This window comes from Sapajus apella, unplaced genomic scaffold, assembly GCF_009761245.1.
Source record: "Sapajus apella isolate SASKATOON/1434 unplaced genomic scaffold, GSC_monkey_1.0 scaffold136, whole genome shotgun sequence".
Lineage (NCBI taxonomy): Eukaryota > Metazoa > Chordata > Mammalia > Primates > Cebidae > Sapajus > Sapajus apella.
The window spans coordinates 1,235,950-1,253,930 of record NW_022437076.1 but is presented as its reverse complement, the minus strand read 5'-3'; the positions used below and the strand labels follow the sequence as shown (position 1 = coordinate 1,253,930).

General features: G+C 55.7%; 1 protein-coding gene across 1 annotated transcript in view; it reads left to right on the top strand.

Moving 5' to 3' along the window:
• NXN (nucleoredoxin) overlaps positions 1 to 17,981 on the top strand; it is a 160,173-nt gene that overhangs the window by 138,450 nt on the left and 3,742 nt on the right. Inside the window, exons 6-7 of the mRNA XM_032263459.1 lie at positions 14,107 to 14,286; positions 15,776 to 15,900. Coding sequence (XP_032119350.1) covers positions 14,107 to 14,286; positions 15,776 to 15,900 — 305 coding nt within the window. The remainder of the gene's footprint in view (positions 1 to 14,106; positions 14,287 to 15,775; positions 15,901 to 17,981) is intronic.

Here is a 17,981-nt window from a genome sequence, read left to right as displayed (position 1 = left end):
CCCTCTGCAGTGGGTGATGTCAGGGAGGTGGCAAGTGCTCCTGTGTGACCCTCTGCAGTGGGTGATGTCAGGGAGGTGGCTGGTGGTCCTATGTGTCCCTCTGCATTTGTGATGTCAGAAAGGTTGCATCATACTCCTGTCTGGCCTTCTGCAGAGAGACTTTAGGTGGCTGTGCCTGGGGGGTAGGAGCCGTGCTTCTTGAGCTAAGAATCGGGATGACCATAGGCCAGTGGTCCTGAATAGATGGCTGATTTCCCAGTGTGTGTGGGTGTGGAGAGCTCTGTCTCTTAATTCATTTGTTCATTCATTACTGAGTGAATGTGTTTACTGAGGGCTGACTGCATGCCTGGACTGCATTCTGCCTGGGACCGGGGACACAATCTTGAATAAAAACAGATACGTCCCTGCCCTTGTGGAGCCTGTAGATCTGGAGCGGAGACTCACCCTGATGGTACAGCTGGACGTCAGTTGAACTGCGAGTGCTTTGAATGCAAAGCCGCCCGTGCTGGGGGCTGTGGTAGTGAGATTCCGCCTCATTGGAGAGATCAAGGAAGGCTAAGGATGCTGCACTCCAGTGGGTCTGGAAACCTACTAGGAACGGACCAAGCAGATGGTGGAGGGAAGGTTCCGGCAGAAGGAACAGCCCGGGCAAAGGCCAGGCCGACATGTTTCTTGTGGAAGGAGGCCGTGACATCACAGAATCCACCTGACCTGGTAACCACAGGGCTCTCTCCTTCCTCGGAGGCTCTGCCAGGGGCAGCCAAGGTCTGCCAGGTTGTCCACGTTTTGCACTTTAAAAAAATGCATGGCTTGTGCTTTGTCCTTCTGATCCATGGGGTTCCTGTCTTTGTCCCAGAAATGACTCTGTTCCTTAAAAGCGACATGGCTGCCTGATTGTAACTGGATGGCGGGAAGGGGTTCCACGTGGCCAGTGCAGATGTTCCCCGCGTCAGTTTCCAGCTGTGATTAGAGGCCGTCGGAGGGGCTGCAGGTGAGATGCTAGTCAGCTCCGTAGAGCCCAGATCTGTCCTGTTACTGGGAGCCGTGTCCCGCCTCTTCTTGTGTCCACGGATCTCCCATCCTTCAGCAGTAGAGATGCTCCCACATTCTTTCGTAACCCCCGTGATGGTGTCTGACATGTGTCCTCCTCTGATTCCCCTAACAAAGCCCCTTGGTCACATTCAGGCCTCTCACCCCTCCTACTGGCCTCTGTGCGTGTGTGTGTGTACAGCTATGTGCAAAGCGTGACTGTTTGACCTGGCTTGGAACACGCCTCACAGATGACTTGGAGGCCCTCTAAAGGTTTAGGCCAAGAAGAAAGTCAGCTGTTTATATCTTGAATGAAGACACTTACAACCCTGCCCTTTGCGGAGCCTGCCGGTCTGGAGTGGAGACTCGCCCCAGTCATGCAGACGGGTGTAAGTTGTGACTGTGAGTGCTTTGAAGGCACAACCGTGGTGCCTCACCTCAAAAGCTTCCAGGCAGTAGGTTTTTGGTTTTGTTTTTGTCTTTTGTATAGTTTGAATTTCATTATGAACCTTAATTTTTTGCTTTAGCCCCTAGAAAACTGCTGAATTTGCAACTACCGGCCACGTGCGTGGCTCACACCTGTAATCCCAGCACTTTGGGAGGCTGAGGTGTGTGGATCACCTGAGGTCAGGAGTTCAAGACCAGCCTGGCCAATGTGGTGAAACCACATCTCTACTAAAAATACAAAAGTTAGCCAAGTGTGGTGGCTCATGCCTGTAATCCCAGCTACTCCGGAGGCTGGGGCAGGAGAATCACTTGAACCTGGGAGGCGGAAGTTGCAGTGAGCTGAGATCACAGCATTGCACTCCAGCCTGCGTGCCAAGAGCGAAATTCCGTCTCAAAAAAAAGAATGAGCCGCTACCTTTGGCAGTTCCGCAAAGCTTAGCATCTGATGCCTGACCTTGACCTGGCCTTCATACTCTCTTCTTCCTTGTCTTTGCTTCAGGGCGATCGTTTCATCTGTATTGGATTATATCACGCATTTTTAAAGCCTCCTCAAATCCCATTTGGAGTAAAGGGGTAGATTTAAGCGCACAGGGTTCCATCTCTCAAGTGCCCACTCACCGTTCAGTGCTCTCGGTGCTGAGCTACGTGGAAGTCGCCGGGAGGGGGCCCAGTGCTGGCTTTGAGCGGACAGGCAGAGATGGGCCGTGGGCGTGAAGGAGGAGTGGTGCGTGGCGATGTCTTCAGGAGCAGACAGTGCTGGTCTGAGCACGCGTCATTGTGGATGAGGGCTTGGAAGACGGAAACTCGTCCCTGAGAGTGCGGCTGCTGCCACTCTATTGGGCGGGAGACCTCTCCGCACGGAGGGGTTTTCCTTCCCAGCGCCTCCTCTTCAGGGGAGTGGCAGCTTCCTCACTGAGGTCCGGGTTCCTTCCTGGATGTGAGGCCCATGTGTCGCTGGCATGGCGGGTGGTCAGCGCTCAGGCCAGGGGGTTGCCTGAAACTACAGGGCACCCAAGGATAGCCTTTGTTTGTTTTTTGTTTCTGTTTTTTGAGACTGAGTCTCGCTCTGTCGCCCAGGCTGGAGTGCAGTGGCGCGATCTCGGCTCACTGCAACCTCTGCCTCCCAGGTTCACGCGATTCTCCTGCCTCGGCCTCCCGAGTAGCTGGGATTACAGGTACCTGCCACCACACCCAGCTAATTTTTTGTATTCAGTAGAGACAGGGTTTTACCGTGTTGGTCGAGCTGGTCTTGAGCTCCTGAACTCAGGTGATCTACTCCCTTAGGCCTCCCAAAGTGCTGGGATTACAGGCGTGAGCCACCGCACCCAGCCCCAAAGGACAGCCGGTATAAGGCGTAGCCAGTTCGGGGTTGGCTGTCTGTGCCTCACGGTGCTCCGTGGCGCTTGTGAGGGCCCAATCTGTTGGGCTTCAGAAAGCAGAAGAGGGAGCTCTTCTTTGAGCCGCTCCAGCTGGCAGTAGGTAAACGCTGCAGACGGAGGAGCCATGGCCACTGTGTGTGGCCCAGACGGCCAGAAAATGGGGAGCGTAGCTGGGGCAGAAGAAAATGGAGTTTCCAGAGGCTCATTCACTTAGCGCCAGCTCTGAGGCCCTTGGCAGCATGGCGACGACAGAGCCATGTGTCCCCGACTTCACAGAGCCCTCGGGAGGATCAGAAGCAGATCTGGAGAGGCTCTGTCCTCAGGTAGGCGGCAACCAGGCAGCCGAGCCCCATGAGAAGAATGTGGGATTTGGCAGGAACTGGGCTCCGGTCGGGAGTGTCTCTGCAGCCCAGCCCTGCACCTGGGCCTTCCCAGCTCCGTGGCGCCCACACCCGTGCCTCTGCCATCTGTTCTGGTCTCCCTTCAGCTTGGAACTGGCCACTTTTCCAGCTCCCACCTCCTGCTCCTTCATCCTCTTTTCCTTTTTTGTTTGAGATGGAGTCTCGCTCTGTCACTCAGGCTAGAGTGTAATGGTGCGATCTCAGTTCACTGCAGCCTCTGCCTCCTGGGTCCAAGTGATCCTCCTGCCTCAGCCTCCTGACTAGCTGGGATTACAGGCACATGCCACCACACCTGGCTAATTTTTGTATTTTTATTAGAGATGGCCAGGCTGGTCTCAAACTCCTGACCTCAGGTGATCTGCCCGCCTCAGCCTCCCAACGTGCAGGGATTACAGGCGTGAGCCACCTCGCCTGGCTCATTTTTTTTTCTATTTTTTTTTCTTTTTGCTTTTTTTTTTCCCCCAGGTGCACACCCAGCTGATTTTTAAAGTCTTTGCAGCAACAGGGTCTCACTGTGTTGAATAGTCTGGTCTCGAACTCCTGGCCTGAGTGATCCTCCTGCCTCAGCCTCCTAAGGCTCTGTCTTCATTCTTCTCGGGCCTTGCTCTGGCTTCGTCCATGTCTCCATTTCTTTCTGTGTCGCTGCTTCTCCACCTCACAACTTGCTCAGTTCTCTCTTAGCCATAAAAAGCCTTATTGCCCGTTATGTGACCATTTCAATCCACTGGGGCTGTCGTAACAGAATACATTCTTAAACAACAGAAATACATTTCCGACAGTTCCAGAGGCTGGGATGTCCAGGACGAAGGTGCGGGAGGCGTGGGTTCCTGGCTGCGGCTCGCTTCGGGTTTGCAGGTGGCTGCCCCTCACTGTGTCCTCACACGCCAGGGGGAGCAACCTCTGACATCTCTGCCTTTCCTTACAAGGACACCAGTCCTTAGCCAACCAGGACCCCACCTTTAGGACTTCAGGTGACACCTCCTCACAGGGCCTGTCTCCAAATATGCCCACACTGGGCATCAGGGCTTCAGCACGCAGAGTGGCAGGAAGCAGTGAAAAGACTCACCCCATCACAGTTACCGTCCGTCTCTATTGTAGACATCAAAACTCTCCAAAGAGGTTTATAAATTTAAACTTTTTGGGCTGGGCGCGGTGGCTCACGCCTGTAATCCCAGCACTTTGGGAGGCCGAGGCAGTGGATCACGAGGTTAAGAGATCGAGACCATCCTGGTCAACATGGTGAAACCCCGTCTCTACTAAAAATACAAAAAAGTAGCTGGGCATGGTGGTGCGTGCCTGCAATCCCAGCTACTCAGGAGGCTGAGGCAGGAGAATTGCCTGAACCCAGGAGGCGGAGGTTGCGGTGAGCCGAGATCGTGCCATTGCACTCCAGCCTGGGTAACAAGGGCGAAACTCCTTTCCAAAAAAAAAAAAAAAAAAAACAAACAAAAAAAAAAAACTTTTTGAATCCTTTCTTGAACAGCACATGAAATATTTCCATGTCTTGAAGTAAGTCTACTACAGTAAATTAATTTTATATACATGGCGATTCTTAGGTTCTCTTACATGTGGCAGTACTGTTGGTCAGGTTTCAACTGAAAAATCACAAGTCTAGACCAGGCACAGTGGCTCGGGGCTGCAATCCCAGCTTTATGGGAGGCCAAGGTGGAAGGATCACTTGAACCCACTTGTTCAAGATAAGCCTGGGCAACATAGTAAGACCCCATCTCAACCCCCCACCCCCCAAAAAACATTAGATACAGTGGCATGCACCTCTGGTCCCAGCTACTCAGGAGGCTGAGGCAGGAGGATCACCTAAGCCCAGGAGGTCAAGGCTGCAGTGAGCCGTGATTGCACCACTGTGCTCCAGCCTGAGCGCCAGAGCAAGACTCTCTTTCAAAAAAAAAAAGTGAATCAATTTCTTAATGACATAGTTTAGAATTGGAATCACAGGGTACTTCAGTTACTCTGATAGGCTATAGTCTCTCTCTCTCTCTCTCTCTGTTTTTTGTTGTTTTTTTTTTTTTTTTTTTGAGACAGAATCTCGCCCTTTCACCCAGGTGCAATCTTGGCTCACTGCAACCTCCACCTCCCAGGTTCAAATGATCCTCCTGTCTCAGCCTCCCGAGTAGCTGGGACTACAGGAGCATGCCGCCATGTCTGGCTAATTTCTGTATTTTCAATAGAGACAGGGTTTGTCTACATTGCCCGGGCCAGTCTTGAACTCCCGACCTCAGGTGATCCGCTCACCTCGGCTCCTGAAGTGCTCGAATGACAAACCTGAGCCACTGTGCCCCAGTCACCATAGTTTCTTAAACAAAAACAAATACTGAAGTTAAATACCAAATATGCATATGCTTCTTGACACACAAAAGCGTCAGTGGCACCAGTTTGATTCATATTTCTACACGGAGTTCCAGATCTTCCTAGGTTTGAAGGATGCCCACTTATTGAGGAAGTAACTGTATCGTTGCAGTGATAGCATTTGGAAGCGTCTTCTGGATGTGTCAGGTTGTGCTGAGCCCCGCGCCCAGCCTTCGGTCCCGTTTGTGGCTCCGTGTCCTCGTCCGCCAAGCGGGTGGCTGTTTCCTTCAGAGCCTTCCAGCTCCGTCCCTGGTTTGACTGCTGCTGTTTCTGCTTCTCTGTGGTCGTAGAAGCCGGGAGCCCTCTCCAGGCAGCACCGTCCCTTGCTGGGATTTTGCCTTTCTTGGCCTCTGAGGAGGTTTAAATGTGACCAGGCTGGACCTAAATACCTTTGAACTTGAAGGAACTGTGCTGCTTTCATCAGCTTCATAGCATCACAAAACTCGGACGGTTAGTTTCTATTGAATTCTGAGTATTTCTGAGCTCCTGTGTGATTCTGTGGTTACAGCTTCCGCAGTCATTCAGCGGACGTGTTCTGCGTATGTGTACACATGCACACTCACATACACACAGTTACTTGCACACACACTCTCACACATAAACTCATGTGCGCACACGCGTACACACATGGACACTCACACAGCCTGAGGGGAAGCACTGCCACGAGGTTACCATGCATCGTCATGATGGGTCTCACGTTTTTCCTGTGTGTAAATGAATCCGTGAATATCATACAGCATTGCTTGGTGTGTCTTTTAGGAGCCGACTTCAAATACCAACATGCCACATATCTTTTGCAACTGGCTTTTCTCACTTCATGTTATATTTTCAAGATTTATCCCTGTTGATATTTACATGGAGCTCATTTCTTTTCAGTGCTGAAAAGTCTTTTATTGTAAGACCATGCCCCACTTCGTGTATCTGCCCACTGCTGACGGGCACAGGCTGTTGCTGGAGAGTGTTGCCGTGACTGTCCCCTTGGCTGCCCCGGAATTTATCTGAGCTTCGTCACACTGCCAGCTGGGCTGCTTTCCTTAGAAAGGAAACCTTTAAGGAAAGGAATTTCCTCAACTGTTTTTTGCTTTTTTCTTTTTTGAGACAGAGTCTCCCTCTGTTGTCCACGCTGGAGTGCAGTGGTGTGATCTCAGCTCACTGCAACCTCCGCCTCCCAGGTTCCAGCGATTCTTCTGCCTCAGTCTCCCAAGTAACTGGGATTACAGGCGCCTGCCACCACGCCTGGCTAATTTATTTTTAGTAGAGACAGGGTTTCACCATGTTGGCCAGGGTGGTCTCAAACTCCTGACCTCATGATCCACCTGCCTTGGCCTCCCAATGTGCTGAGATTACAGGTGTGAGCCACCGCGCCTGGCTTCTTTCCTTAACTCTCCAACCAGGGAAACGTTTCTGGGGAGCCAGGAGGACGCAGGAGCGGAGGATCCCAGGGGCAGGCCCAGGTGTTGGCTGGTTTATGTCTGTCATCCCCGCCTCACCCCCACGGCTCTTCCAATCTGATTTTCCTCTGAGTTCACGTGCTGAATCCGATGCCATTTGAGAAAATGTATCCAGACATAGCTGTCCCGCCGTCACCCACCTTCCTGCCTCAGCAGTACAACCATTGCCACTTTTCCGAGTCTCTTTTGGTTCCTGCCCACGTGCATCTGGACTCACACAGACTTGCCACATGCACACAGCACTGTGCGCTCTGCAGCTGTCACTAAACAGAACAGTGCAAGCATTTCCTTGCAACGGTGCTATGGTCTTCATAACGACCATTTCCATGATCACGTAGTATTTTGCCTGCTGGTGCATCCTCACCAGCTTTTCTGTTCCAGTACCTGCTTTTCCTTCCATTTCTCCTCCCAGCTCCTGGCAATCTTTGGGGAATTCCTCCTGGCTGCCTCAGATCATGGTGCCACCCAGATATAGAGAAGGCTGGGTCACAGCCCTGCCCACTCCTCCCAGCCTCCCAGGGTCCTGGACCCCTTCAGCTTCTTTGCCCCAGCCCCCACCTCCTTTGGAACCCCGTCTCATTGGCAGTGGAAAAGTCACTAAACCATCAGACGGTCTCGGCGCACCTGGCCTTGAGATTGCTTTAAATTCGTGCACGTAGGCTCCTCCTTGGAGAATAAGAGATTTTGGTGTTGGCTCTTGTATGTGTTTTGCAGGAGATGGTGAAAGGGGTCTGTAGGCCCCAGTCACGTCGCAGAGCAGGGGTCTCAAGGCCAAGCCCTCTCCGGGAACTTAGAGTACATGTTCCAAGCCCACAAGTGTAGCTTGCGATGGTGGCAGCAAGAGTGCGCCAAGCCTACCCTTGGCTGACATGACACTGTGGCTGGGACTCTCACTGAGGTCTTGGTCACGTCTCTGCTTTCTGTTTCTTTCGCTAACTTCTTCCCCCCAGCACGGAGTCCTCTGTGGATCTCACTAGAGCAAGCTCCCAGTTTTCCACAGCTCTGCCTTCTCATGAGCCAAATAATCATTTAGGGATGATTAAAAACTATAAAGGCTGGGCACAGTGGCTCACACCTGTCATCCCAGCACTTTGGGAGGCCGAGGCAGGCCAATCACTTGAGCTCAGGAGTTTGAGACCAGCTTGGCCAACATGGCGAAACCTGTCTCTACCAAAAAATGCAAAAGTTAGTGGGGCATGATGGCAGGCACCTGTAGTCCCAGCTACTCAGGAGGCTGAAGCAAGAGAATTGGTTGAATCCGGGAGGCGGAGATTGCAGTGATTTGAGATTGTGCCACTGCACTCCAGTCTGGCAACAGAGTGAGACTGTCTAAAAAAAAAAAAAAAAAAAAAAAAAGCCGATTAAAAAAAAAAGCCAAAACTTATGAAATACTTACAATATCAATATACCACGCACTCTGCTAAAAAGTATTGTATACTGGCTGGGCATGGTGGCTCATGCCTGTAATCCCAGCACTTTGGGAGGCCGAGGTGGGTGGATCACCTGAGGTTGGGAGTTTGAGACAGGCCTGGACAACATGATTAAACCCTGTCTCTACTAAAAATAGAAAAAATTATCTTGCTGTGGTGGTGGGCACCTTAACCCAGCTACTCGGCAGGCTGAGGCAGGAGAATCGCTTGAACCCGGGAGGCAGAGGTTGTAGTGAGCCGAGATTGCACCTCTGCACTGCAGCCTGAGGGACAGAGCGAGACTCCATCTCAAAAAAGAAAAGTACTTTACACTAATACCTTGTTTATTCCTCACAATAACCAAGTCGGATAGGAAACTGTCATTATCTCCATCGGGCAGCTGTGGAAACGAGACTTGAAAAGTGAGGCCAGATGCAGCGGCTCAGGCCTGTAACTCCAGCACTTGGAGAGGCTGAAAGTGGGCGGATTGCTTGAGCCCAGGAGTTTGAAACCAGCCTGGTCAACATAGGGAAACCACATCTCTACAAAAAAATTTAAAAATTAGCTGGGCTTGGTGGCACATGCCTGTAAACGCAGCTACTCCAGAGGCTGACGTGGGAGAATCACTTGAACCTGGGAGGTGGGGGCATACAGTGATTTGAGATCTCCCCATTGCACTCCAGCCTGGGCGACAGAGAGAGTGTCCATCTCAAAAAAAAAAGAATTGACTTGCCTGGATCTTCCTTAGAATCCCAGCTGTACTTCCCCCAGGCATCCCAGCTACCCACGCAGGGAAACAGTTCAGGCAAAGCAGCGGCATAAAGGCATGCAGTAGAAGTTTGCTGGGGAAACAGGGAGTGCATGAAGCAGGAGAAAGGGAAGCAGTGACTGTCCTCTCAGCCTTCTCCCCCAAGAGCAGAGGGAAATGGGTGTGCAGAAAGCTTCAGGTACAGGCCTTTCCTGCCCTGGTTCAGTCAGTCCCCACCCCAGGTGCTGGGAGAGCCCCAGCAGTGTCGATGACCTGGTAGAAAGTGCAGCAGAAGCCAGTTCCTTTTTCTTGCTCCTGGTTCGTCTGTGGAGGGAGGAGGGATGTGCACATGTCAGGCTCTAGGCCAAGCAAGTGAGGACCAGCTGATGGGGCGGAGCCTGGCACCGCAGATACGGACGGTTTCCCTGTGCAGGTGGTGGGGGGAGCCTGGAACCTTAAATGCGGATGGTTCCCCCCGTGCGGCTGATAAGGGGGAGCCTGGCACCACAGATACGGATGGTTCCCCCGTGCAGCTGATAGGGGGGAGCCTGGCACCACAGATACGGATGGTTCCCCCGTGCAGGTGATGGGGGGGTCCTGGCACTGCAGATACTGATGGTTCCCCCATGCAGCTGATGGAGGGAGCCTGGCACCGCAGATACTGATGGTTCCCCTGTGCAGGTGCTGGAAACTAGGGGCTTCCTTGGGTCCAGGTCTGCCTGTGATGATTACCAGGTTGGTTTCTGCTTAAGCCGACAGTCACAGGGCCCCATCCCCACCGTCTCTGCACAGCTTGTCTTAGGCTCTTAGATGTGATCCCCTGGGGCATCCTGGGGGAAGCTGCCGAGTGCTCCTCAGCAGCCACGCAGGGCTTCTGTGTCCTTGCCCTGCTGTCCTGGGCCCCACAGACACCGACTTGAAAGAGGCTGCAGCCACAGTCATGAGAAAGGCCCCTTAGAGGGGGCTCTGGGAGAGCCCCAGCTCTGAGTGGGAAGTGGGTGGAGGAGACCCTGGTGAGCCCCCATGCTGAGCTGGAAGTGGGTGGAGGAGGCCCTGGGAGAGCCTCGGCCCTGAGCCGGAAGTGGGTGGAGGAGGCACTGGACGACTGCCGGGCCCTGAGCCGGAAGTGGGTGGAGGAGACCCTGGGAGAGCCCCCAGCGTTGAGCTGGAAGTGGGTGGAGGAAACCCTGGGCCGGAAGTGGGTAGAGGAGGTCCTGGGCGAGTCCCAGGCGCTGGGCCGGAAGTGGGTAGAGGAGGCCCTGGGCGAGTCACAGGTGCTGGGCCGGAAGTGGGCAGGGGCGGCCCTGGGCCGGAAGTGGGCAGGGGAGGCCCCGGGTGAGCCCCGGCGCTGGGCTGGAAGTGGGTGGAGGAGGCCCTGGGAGAGCCGCGGTGCTGAGCCAGAAGTGGGTAGAGGAGGCCCTGGGAGAGCCCCCCCAGCGCTGAGCTGGACGGGGGACGGAGGCTGCTTTGCCTCCTCGGCTCCTCCTCCCTTCCCCGTCCTCCGCGGCTGCTTCTCCTCCACATACCCACTCGGCCTCCCACGCGGGGCATCCGCAGGCCTGCGCTGGGCCTCGTCACGGCAGCAGGGGCTGGGTCACCACAGTGCTCTTGATTGTGCGATTGCAGAAGCACCGCAGCTCTGAGGAGACCTTGCCACAGGGGTTTTGAGACGGGTGTGTGGTGAAGCGGAGGCGCCTTTTGCGGCCAGCTGGTCCTGTGGCAGACCCGGCCCGGTTCCCTTTGCGCTGCTGCTCGAGATCAGCCCCGGAGCCTCAGGGGTGGACGCGTCGTGGTCCCCGGCCTCCGGGAGAGAACAAGCAGCCGGGAGGACTGGGCTGGAAATGCCCGGGGCTCCTGTGCAGCGGCAGACACGCGACTCCTCAGGGGCGCTGTCAGCACGGGGCATCCGGGAGCTACGGGAGAGCCGGCTGCGTGCCTGCGTGATGGGGCAGTGTGTGTGTGTGCTCGCGTGTGTGAGTGACGGGGCAGTGTATGTGTGCATGCGTATGTGATGGAGGAGTGCGTGCGTGAGGGGCAGTGTGTGTGTGCGCGTGTGAGTGATGGGGCAGTGTGTGTGTGCATGCATATGTGATGGAGGAGTGCGTGCGTGATGGGGCAGTGTGTGTGTGCGCGTGTGAGTGATGGGGCAGTGTGTGCGCATGCGTGTGTGTGTGATGTGGCAGTGCGTGCGTGATGTTGAGGCAGTGTGTGTGCATGCGTGTGTGTGTGATTGGGCAGTGCACGCGTGATGGGGCAGTGTGCGCGTGATGTTGGGGCAGTGTGTGTGTAATGGGGCAGTGCGTGCATCATGTTGGGGCAGTGTGTGTGCATGCGTGTGTGTGATGGGGCAGTGTGTGCGTGATGTTGGGGCACCGCATGTGTGTGTGTGATGGGGCAGTGCATGCGTGATGTTGCAGCAGTGTGTGTGTGCGTGTGTGTGTGTGATGGGGGCAGTGCGTGCGTGATGTTGCGGCAGTGTGTGCATGCATGTGTCTGATGGGGTAGTGCGTGCGTGATGGGGCAGTGTGTGCGTGTGAGTGGTGGAGCAATGTGTGTGCATGTGTGTGTGATGGGGCAATGTGTGCATGCGTGTGTGTGATGGGGCAGTGCGTGTGTGATGGGGCAGTGTGTGTGTGCATGTGTGTGTGATGGGGCAGTGCGTGTGTGCATGTGTGTGTGTGTGTGATGGGGCAGTGCGTGTGTGCATGCGTGTGTGATGGGGTAGTGTGTGTGTGCATGCGTGTGTGTGTGCATGCCTGTGTGTGTGATGGGGCAGTGCGTGCATGATGGGGCAGTGTGTGTGTGCGTGCCTGTGTGTGTGATGGAGCAGTGTGTGTGTGATGTTGGGGCAGTGTGTGCATGCATGCGTGACGGGGCAGTGTATGTGTATGTGTGTCAGGAGGAAGTGCATGTGTGATGTTGGGGCAGTGTGCATGTGTGCGTGTATGTGTGTGTGAGGGGGCAGAGTGTGGGTGATGGGGCGGTGTGTATGTGTGTGTTTGTGTGTATGATGGGGCCGTGTGTGTGTGTGTGTGTGTGTGTGTGTGTGTTTGGCAATGAGCATATCTGAAAAGCCCTGGGGAGAGCCAGCTGTGTGTGTGTGTGTGTATGTGTATGTGTGTTGTCCGGCAGTGAGTGTATCTGAAAAGCCCTGGGAAGAGCCAGCTGTGTGTGTGTGTGTGTGTGCGCGCGCGCGCGTGTGTGTGTGTTGTCCGGCACTGAGCGTTTCTGAAAAGCCCCGGGAGAGCCAGCTGCATGTGCGTGTGTGCATATGTGATGTCGGAGCAGTGACCATCCTTGAGGACCCGCGCCCGACACAGCCGCCTTCGTCTCCGAGGTATGAACGTGATGGACGCATTGATGACTCTCGAAGGCAGCCCTGCCGTGTGCCCGCTGTGACAGTTGCTGCAGTGGGGTATGAAACGCCAGGACCATATTTCTGGTACCTCAGCACCCCCCACGAAGGAAAATGTCAGTGGAGCAAATTGCTGATCGAATACCTTGGAATCTGTAAATACTGAATTGCTCTGGCATTCACGTAAGATTCAGACTCGGGCAGCCCGAGAGGAGAGGCGTCTGGAACGTGCTGGGGGCTAGGCAGGGAGCAGCTGCCAGCGGAGAGACAGAGGTGCCTGAAGGCTGGGGCTGAGGCTGCCCCTGTGGGCTGTGGCTGGGGGTGTCATCCTGCTGGAGGAGAAGCTATGGGAAGTAGGGTAGAAAGAGCAGGGGGGCGGAAAAGCCACGTGCAGCTGTGACCACGGGGTTTTCTCTGAATTTTCATTGAAGGCTTTTTGGTTGGGGTTACGTGTGGTTTGCAGGCAAGCTTACTGTGACTCTTCTTCCCCAGCCCTGGGGAGGGGAGTGAGGAGAGCTGGGGTGCACATGGCGGGGGCTGCAGTCAGCCAGCCACCTCCTCGGAGTCTCCTATGCGGCAGCCTTGGTCTCTTCCCCGCACTGGCCCTGCGCTCACCATGGCTGGCCAAGGACTCCTCTCCTTGGTGACTTTGTGCTCCTGTGTGGCCCTAGCAGGTCCACTGCATGGTCGCTGCTCCACCTCTGTTCCGGCTTTGAGCCCCTGCTGCTGGGGACGGTCTCCTGTGCCTTTGGGGTCTCTGTAGGAGGCTGGCAGTGATCAGTTCCTCTGATGTGACAAGAACCTGTGCTAGCTTCTTTATTATTTATTTATTTTTGAGACAGAGTCTTGCTCTGTCACCCAGGCTAGGGTGTAGTCGTGTAATCTTGGCTCACTGCAATCTCCACCTCCTGGGTTCAAGCGGATTCTCCTGCATCAGCCTCCCGAGTAGCTGGCATTACAGGCATGTGCCACCACACCTGGCTAACATTTGGATTTTTAGTAGAGATGAGGTTTCACCAGCCTGGCCTGTTGAACCTGTTGACCAGGCTGGTCTCAAACTCCTGACCTCAGGTGATCTGCTCACTTCAGCCTCCCAAACTATGTAAGTTCTTTAAATGGGTGAACTCACTGATCTTTCCGTAATGAAGTAAGGTAGAAACTACAGCACCTTTATCAGGTCACAGCTGAGGCTCCTGAGGCCCTGAAAGGCGAAGGTGACGGGTGACAGGCAGACGTGAGGGAGTGCCGTGGCTGCCCCTGGCCAGACCAGGATTCTCCCCAGGCTTTGTGACTGTAGACCTGGAATCTTCATTGTGAGCCTGTCCTGGGTCTTCCTCGTGCTCCACTGCTGTGGGTGGGACCCTGGGCTGGACCTGCCCCTTCTGCCAGGCAGGGCCTGCCTCCCCCAGGCCAGCGGCCTCGCACCCTCTCTCCCTCGAAGGCATCCCCACAGACCTGCTCCTCCTTCCAGGCAGGGCCGGCCTCACTGAGGCCAGCGGCCACACACCCTCTCTCCCTTGCAGGCATCCCCACGCTCATCGTGCTGGATCCACAGGGCGAGGTGATCACGCGGCAGGGGCGGGTGGAGGTGCTGAACGACGAGGACTGCCGCGAGTTCCCCTGGCACCCCAAGCCCGTGCTGGAGCTCTCCGACTCCAACGCTGCCCAGCTCAACGAGGGTCCCTGCCTCGTCCTCTTTGTAGGTATGAAGCTCCCAGGGTGTGGGGACCTGGGCGAGGGGTGGGGGGTGGGGCAGGAGGGGCATTGCTTGGGAGGAGCCTGTCCCTGCAGCTTGTCTCTGTCAGGAGCAGTGTGGCTGGGCCTTTGTCTCTCTGGGAGCCTTGCTTTTGACCCCAATGATTTATTCATGGCGGCCTCTGTGGGAGCTGCAGGTGCGCTTGCCTTCCTAGCTGCTCCCCAGCTGCCAGCTGGGCAGAACAGGTCAGGTCTAGAGGATGCCCTCAGGGGCCCATGCACAGACCCATTGTTGGAAAGAGGCCGGCTGCACACACAGCAGCTGCAGGGGGCTGGACCCCTCTGGCTGAGGCTCCCCATGGCTGTGGCTGCTGATCCTCTGTGCTCTGATGAGCCGCTCCCTCCTGGCTCCTCCTTCCTCTATGGCACCTCCCAGTCTCCCATCTCACCCGTTGTGTGCTTAGTGGGTAATGGCCTAGCCTGGCCAGGAGGGCACAGCAGTGTGCACGCCAGGCTCCCAGTAGTATGGTTGGATGACCCTTGTTCCTTTTGCAAGACCTGGCCTCTGCCTTGGACTTCTCCCTCCAGCAACTCAAAATTACCGTACGAGGCTGGGTGTGGTACCTCACGCCTGTAATCCCAGCACTTTGGGAGGCCAAGGCAGGAGGATCACCTGAGGTCAGGGGTTCAAGACCAGCCTGGCCAACATGGTGAAACCCCGTCTCTACTAAAGATAGAAAAAAATTAGTCAAGTGTAGTGATGGGTGCTTATAATCCCAGTTACTCCGGAGACAGGAGAATCACTTGAACCTGGGAGGCGGAGGCTGCAGTGAGCCGAGATCTCGCCATTGCACTCCAGCCTGGGCAACAGAGCGAGACTCCGTCTAAAACAAAACAACAGCCTCTGAGAAGACCAGAGCCCTCACCGTGTCACTACCAGTTTTTTCCACCATTTTCACTGGGAAGCCGGAAGTCTGAGGTCCTGGCTTCTCATTCTGTAACTGAGAGAAACGGTAGCAGGGCCTCAGGTCCTGGCTTGAGGATGCTCAGCTTCTCCGGGCGTTTGTGAGGAATCCAGGGGAAAGGACTGGGCATCAGGGGCAGTAGCACTGCTCACTGGGGTGGGTTCCTCGGGTGAGCCCGGTGCAGGAGAGCGCTGTGTGCGAGCTTCGCTGGTGGGATGGGGGGAGGGTGCTGTGAGCTTCGCTGCTGGGACGTATGCGCTGTGTGAGAGCTTTGCCTCTGGGATGCGCGGAGGGCGCTGTGTGCGAGCTTTGCTGCTGGGACGTATGCGCTGTGTGAGAGCTTTGTGGCTAGGACTTGTGCAGACGCACCTGCACCTGCCAGAAGCAGGATTGGTGTCGGAGGGGAGGCCCATCTCCATTCTGGGGCTGCCCACATGGGCGTTGTTGCAGCTTAGGCCCACTCGGTGGGCACTGCTCTATTTGACAAGCCAGCGTTTCTTCCCGTCTTTTTTTCCCCTGACCCCCATCATAGATTCTGAGGATGACGGAGAGTCCGAGGCAGCCAAGCAGCTGATTCAGCCAATAGCGGAGAAAATCATTGCCAAGTACAAAGCCAAAGAGGAGGAGGCGCCGCTTCTGTTCTTTGTAGCCGGGGAGGTGAGTGTGGAGGGAAGTGAGTGTGGAGGGAGGTGAATGTGGAGGGAGGCTCAGCCCCCAGGGCTGGCTCCCAGGGCTGCCTGAAAGGACCCCAGGGTTGCCTGAAAGGACCCCAGGGTCAGAGTGGCCTGTGCTTCTGAGAGAGCCCACAGACAAATGTGGGAAGAAAAAGGGGTCATTCACCCTGGAAAACGATTTCCTACCCTGCGGCTTCCTCCTCCCGTCCTTCTCGCCTGCTCTGCTTGGAGCCTTCCCCCCAGGGGCTGCTCCACATCCGCAGTGCTGGGGAAGGCGCCAGGCCGCGGTGTGATCCACACCCCTCCCTTGGTGCTGGTCACAGCTAGGCCCCTGAGGCTTCACAGGATGCTGGACTAGGGCCTCCACCCAGGCTGCAGAGCGGGCCCATCTCACCATAGGGATCCGGCTGCAGCCACCACTCACCCCTGTGGTCACCCCGCCAACCCTGTGAGCACTGAGGCTGGAAACAGCCGCCATTCCCTACCTTTCACACAGGCTGCCCCTTCAAGGGCTCCAGTGGGGCTGGACCCAGGCAGGAAGTGTTTCACAGGGTGAGAAAGTGGGTCTGCCCACAGGTGCCCCTTTATCCAGGGCCTGAGACCCTAACCCTGCACCCTGCAGACAGGGCTTCTCTGCAACTCAGCCAGCTCAGCACAGGTGACTGAGCTTCTGCAGCCTGGGAGCCTCCTCCACGCATGCTTCGCTGCCTCCCACCCCACCCCGACCCACCCCACCCTACCAGCCAACAGACACTGGCTGCCCCTGCCCCCTCCCCTCCATCCACCCATCTGTACCTCCAGTTGGTCAGAGCCCTGGGCTAATTTCGCACTGTGTTTGGGTCCCAGAAGAGGCTGAGGAGACAGCAGACACCCGCAGCCACCCATTTATCCCCTCCACAGTAGCCAGCCTTGCCCAGCCCTGGGCCCCTCCCAGGCGGCTCCAGTCACCTGCTCAGCCATGCTCACTTGGGCTGGAGGGGAACAGAGAGGCTCACAGTCCCTGCCTTGGGGCCACATCAGCCTCTGTGCACAAAGCCCAGCCCGGGGGAGGCTGTGCCCTGTGTAGTAAACTCTAACCCTGCAGCGTGGCTCTGCACAACAGCCAGGGCTGGGTGCAGGCTGGGGCAGCCTTTAGAGGTGTGTCTGGAAGGAGCACGTGCGGGTGTTCTGTAACCCAGGCACGGAGCACATGCTTCTCCCAGGCTGTCTCCACTCCTGCCTTCTGGTTGGGAACAGAGTTGTCCTCCTGTTTCACAGGGGAGGAAGGCATGGTTCAGGGTGGGTGAGGGGCAGCTCCAGGGCTGTGTGCTGGGAGGAAGGTTCAGGGCAGGTGATGGGCGGTTCAGGGCTGTGTGCTGGGAGGAAGGTTCAGGGCAGGTGAGGGGCTGCTCCAGGGCTGTGTGCTGCTCCTGCCTGGCTGGGCTGGGAGTGCTGCAGTTCATGGACCCCTCAGTCAGCCCATGTTGGGAACCATCATCAAATCTGTTTCACAGGGGATGAGACCTGGACCTGGAGAAGGAAGTGACTTGCCAGAGTCATGGGGTAGGCAGGGAGCAGAGAGGCCAGTGGGACTCTGGGAGGCCTCAAGGGTGGCAGGAAGCCTCTGTTGTAACTGAATGAGTTAGAAGCAAAGCACCACACTCTGAGTTCCAAATTAAAAGTCGTTTATTTGTCAGCGATCGAGAGATGGCTAACACTCAAAATTCTCTTGGCCCTAAGGAAGGGGCTTGATTCTCCTTTCTACCTTGATGTGGGTAGGGGAGGGGGAGCCTAGCTGAAGCGGGATTGTACAGAAGCAGAAAAGCAGGTTAGATAAGGAGGCTGCTAACCAGGGGCAGGAGGTTCCCAGGATTGTTGGTTGCTAAGGGTATTTCCATATAGTCATCAAAGGGGGGTAGCAGGGGGAACTTTCCATACACTCAATCCCCAAGGAGGGTATTCAGAGTAGCAGGTAGACTTGCCAAGCAGGGCATGGTTACAGTGATTACAGGTGCTGTGGACAGTGTGAGCCACTCTCAGTGGTTCAGGGCTGTGAGTGCAGTGGTTACAGGTGCTGTGGACAGT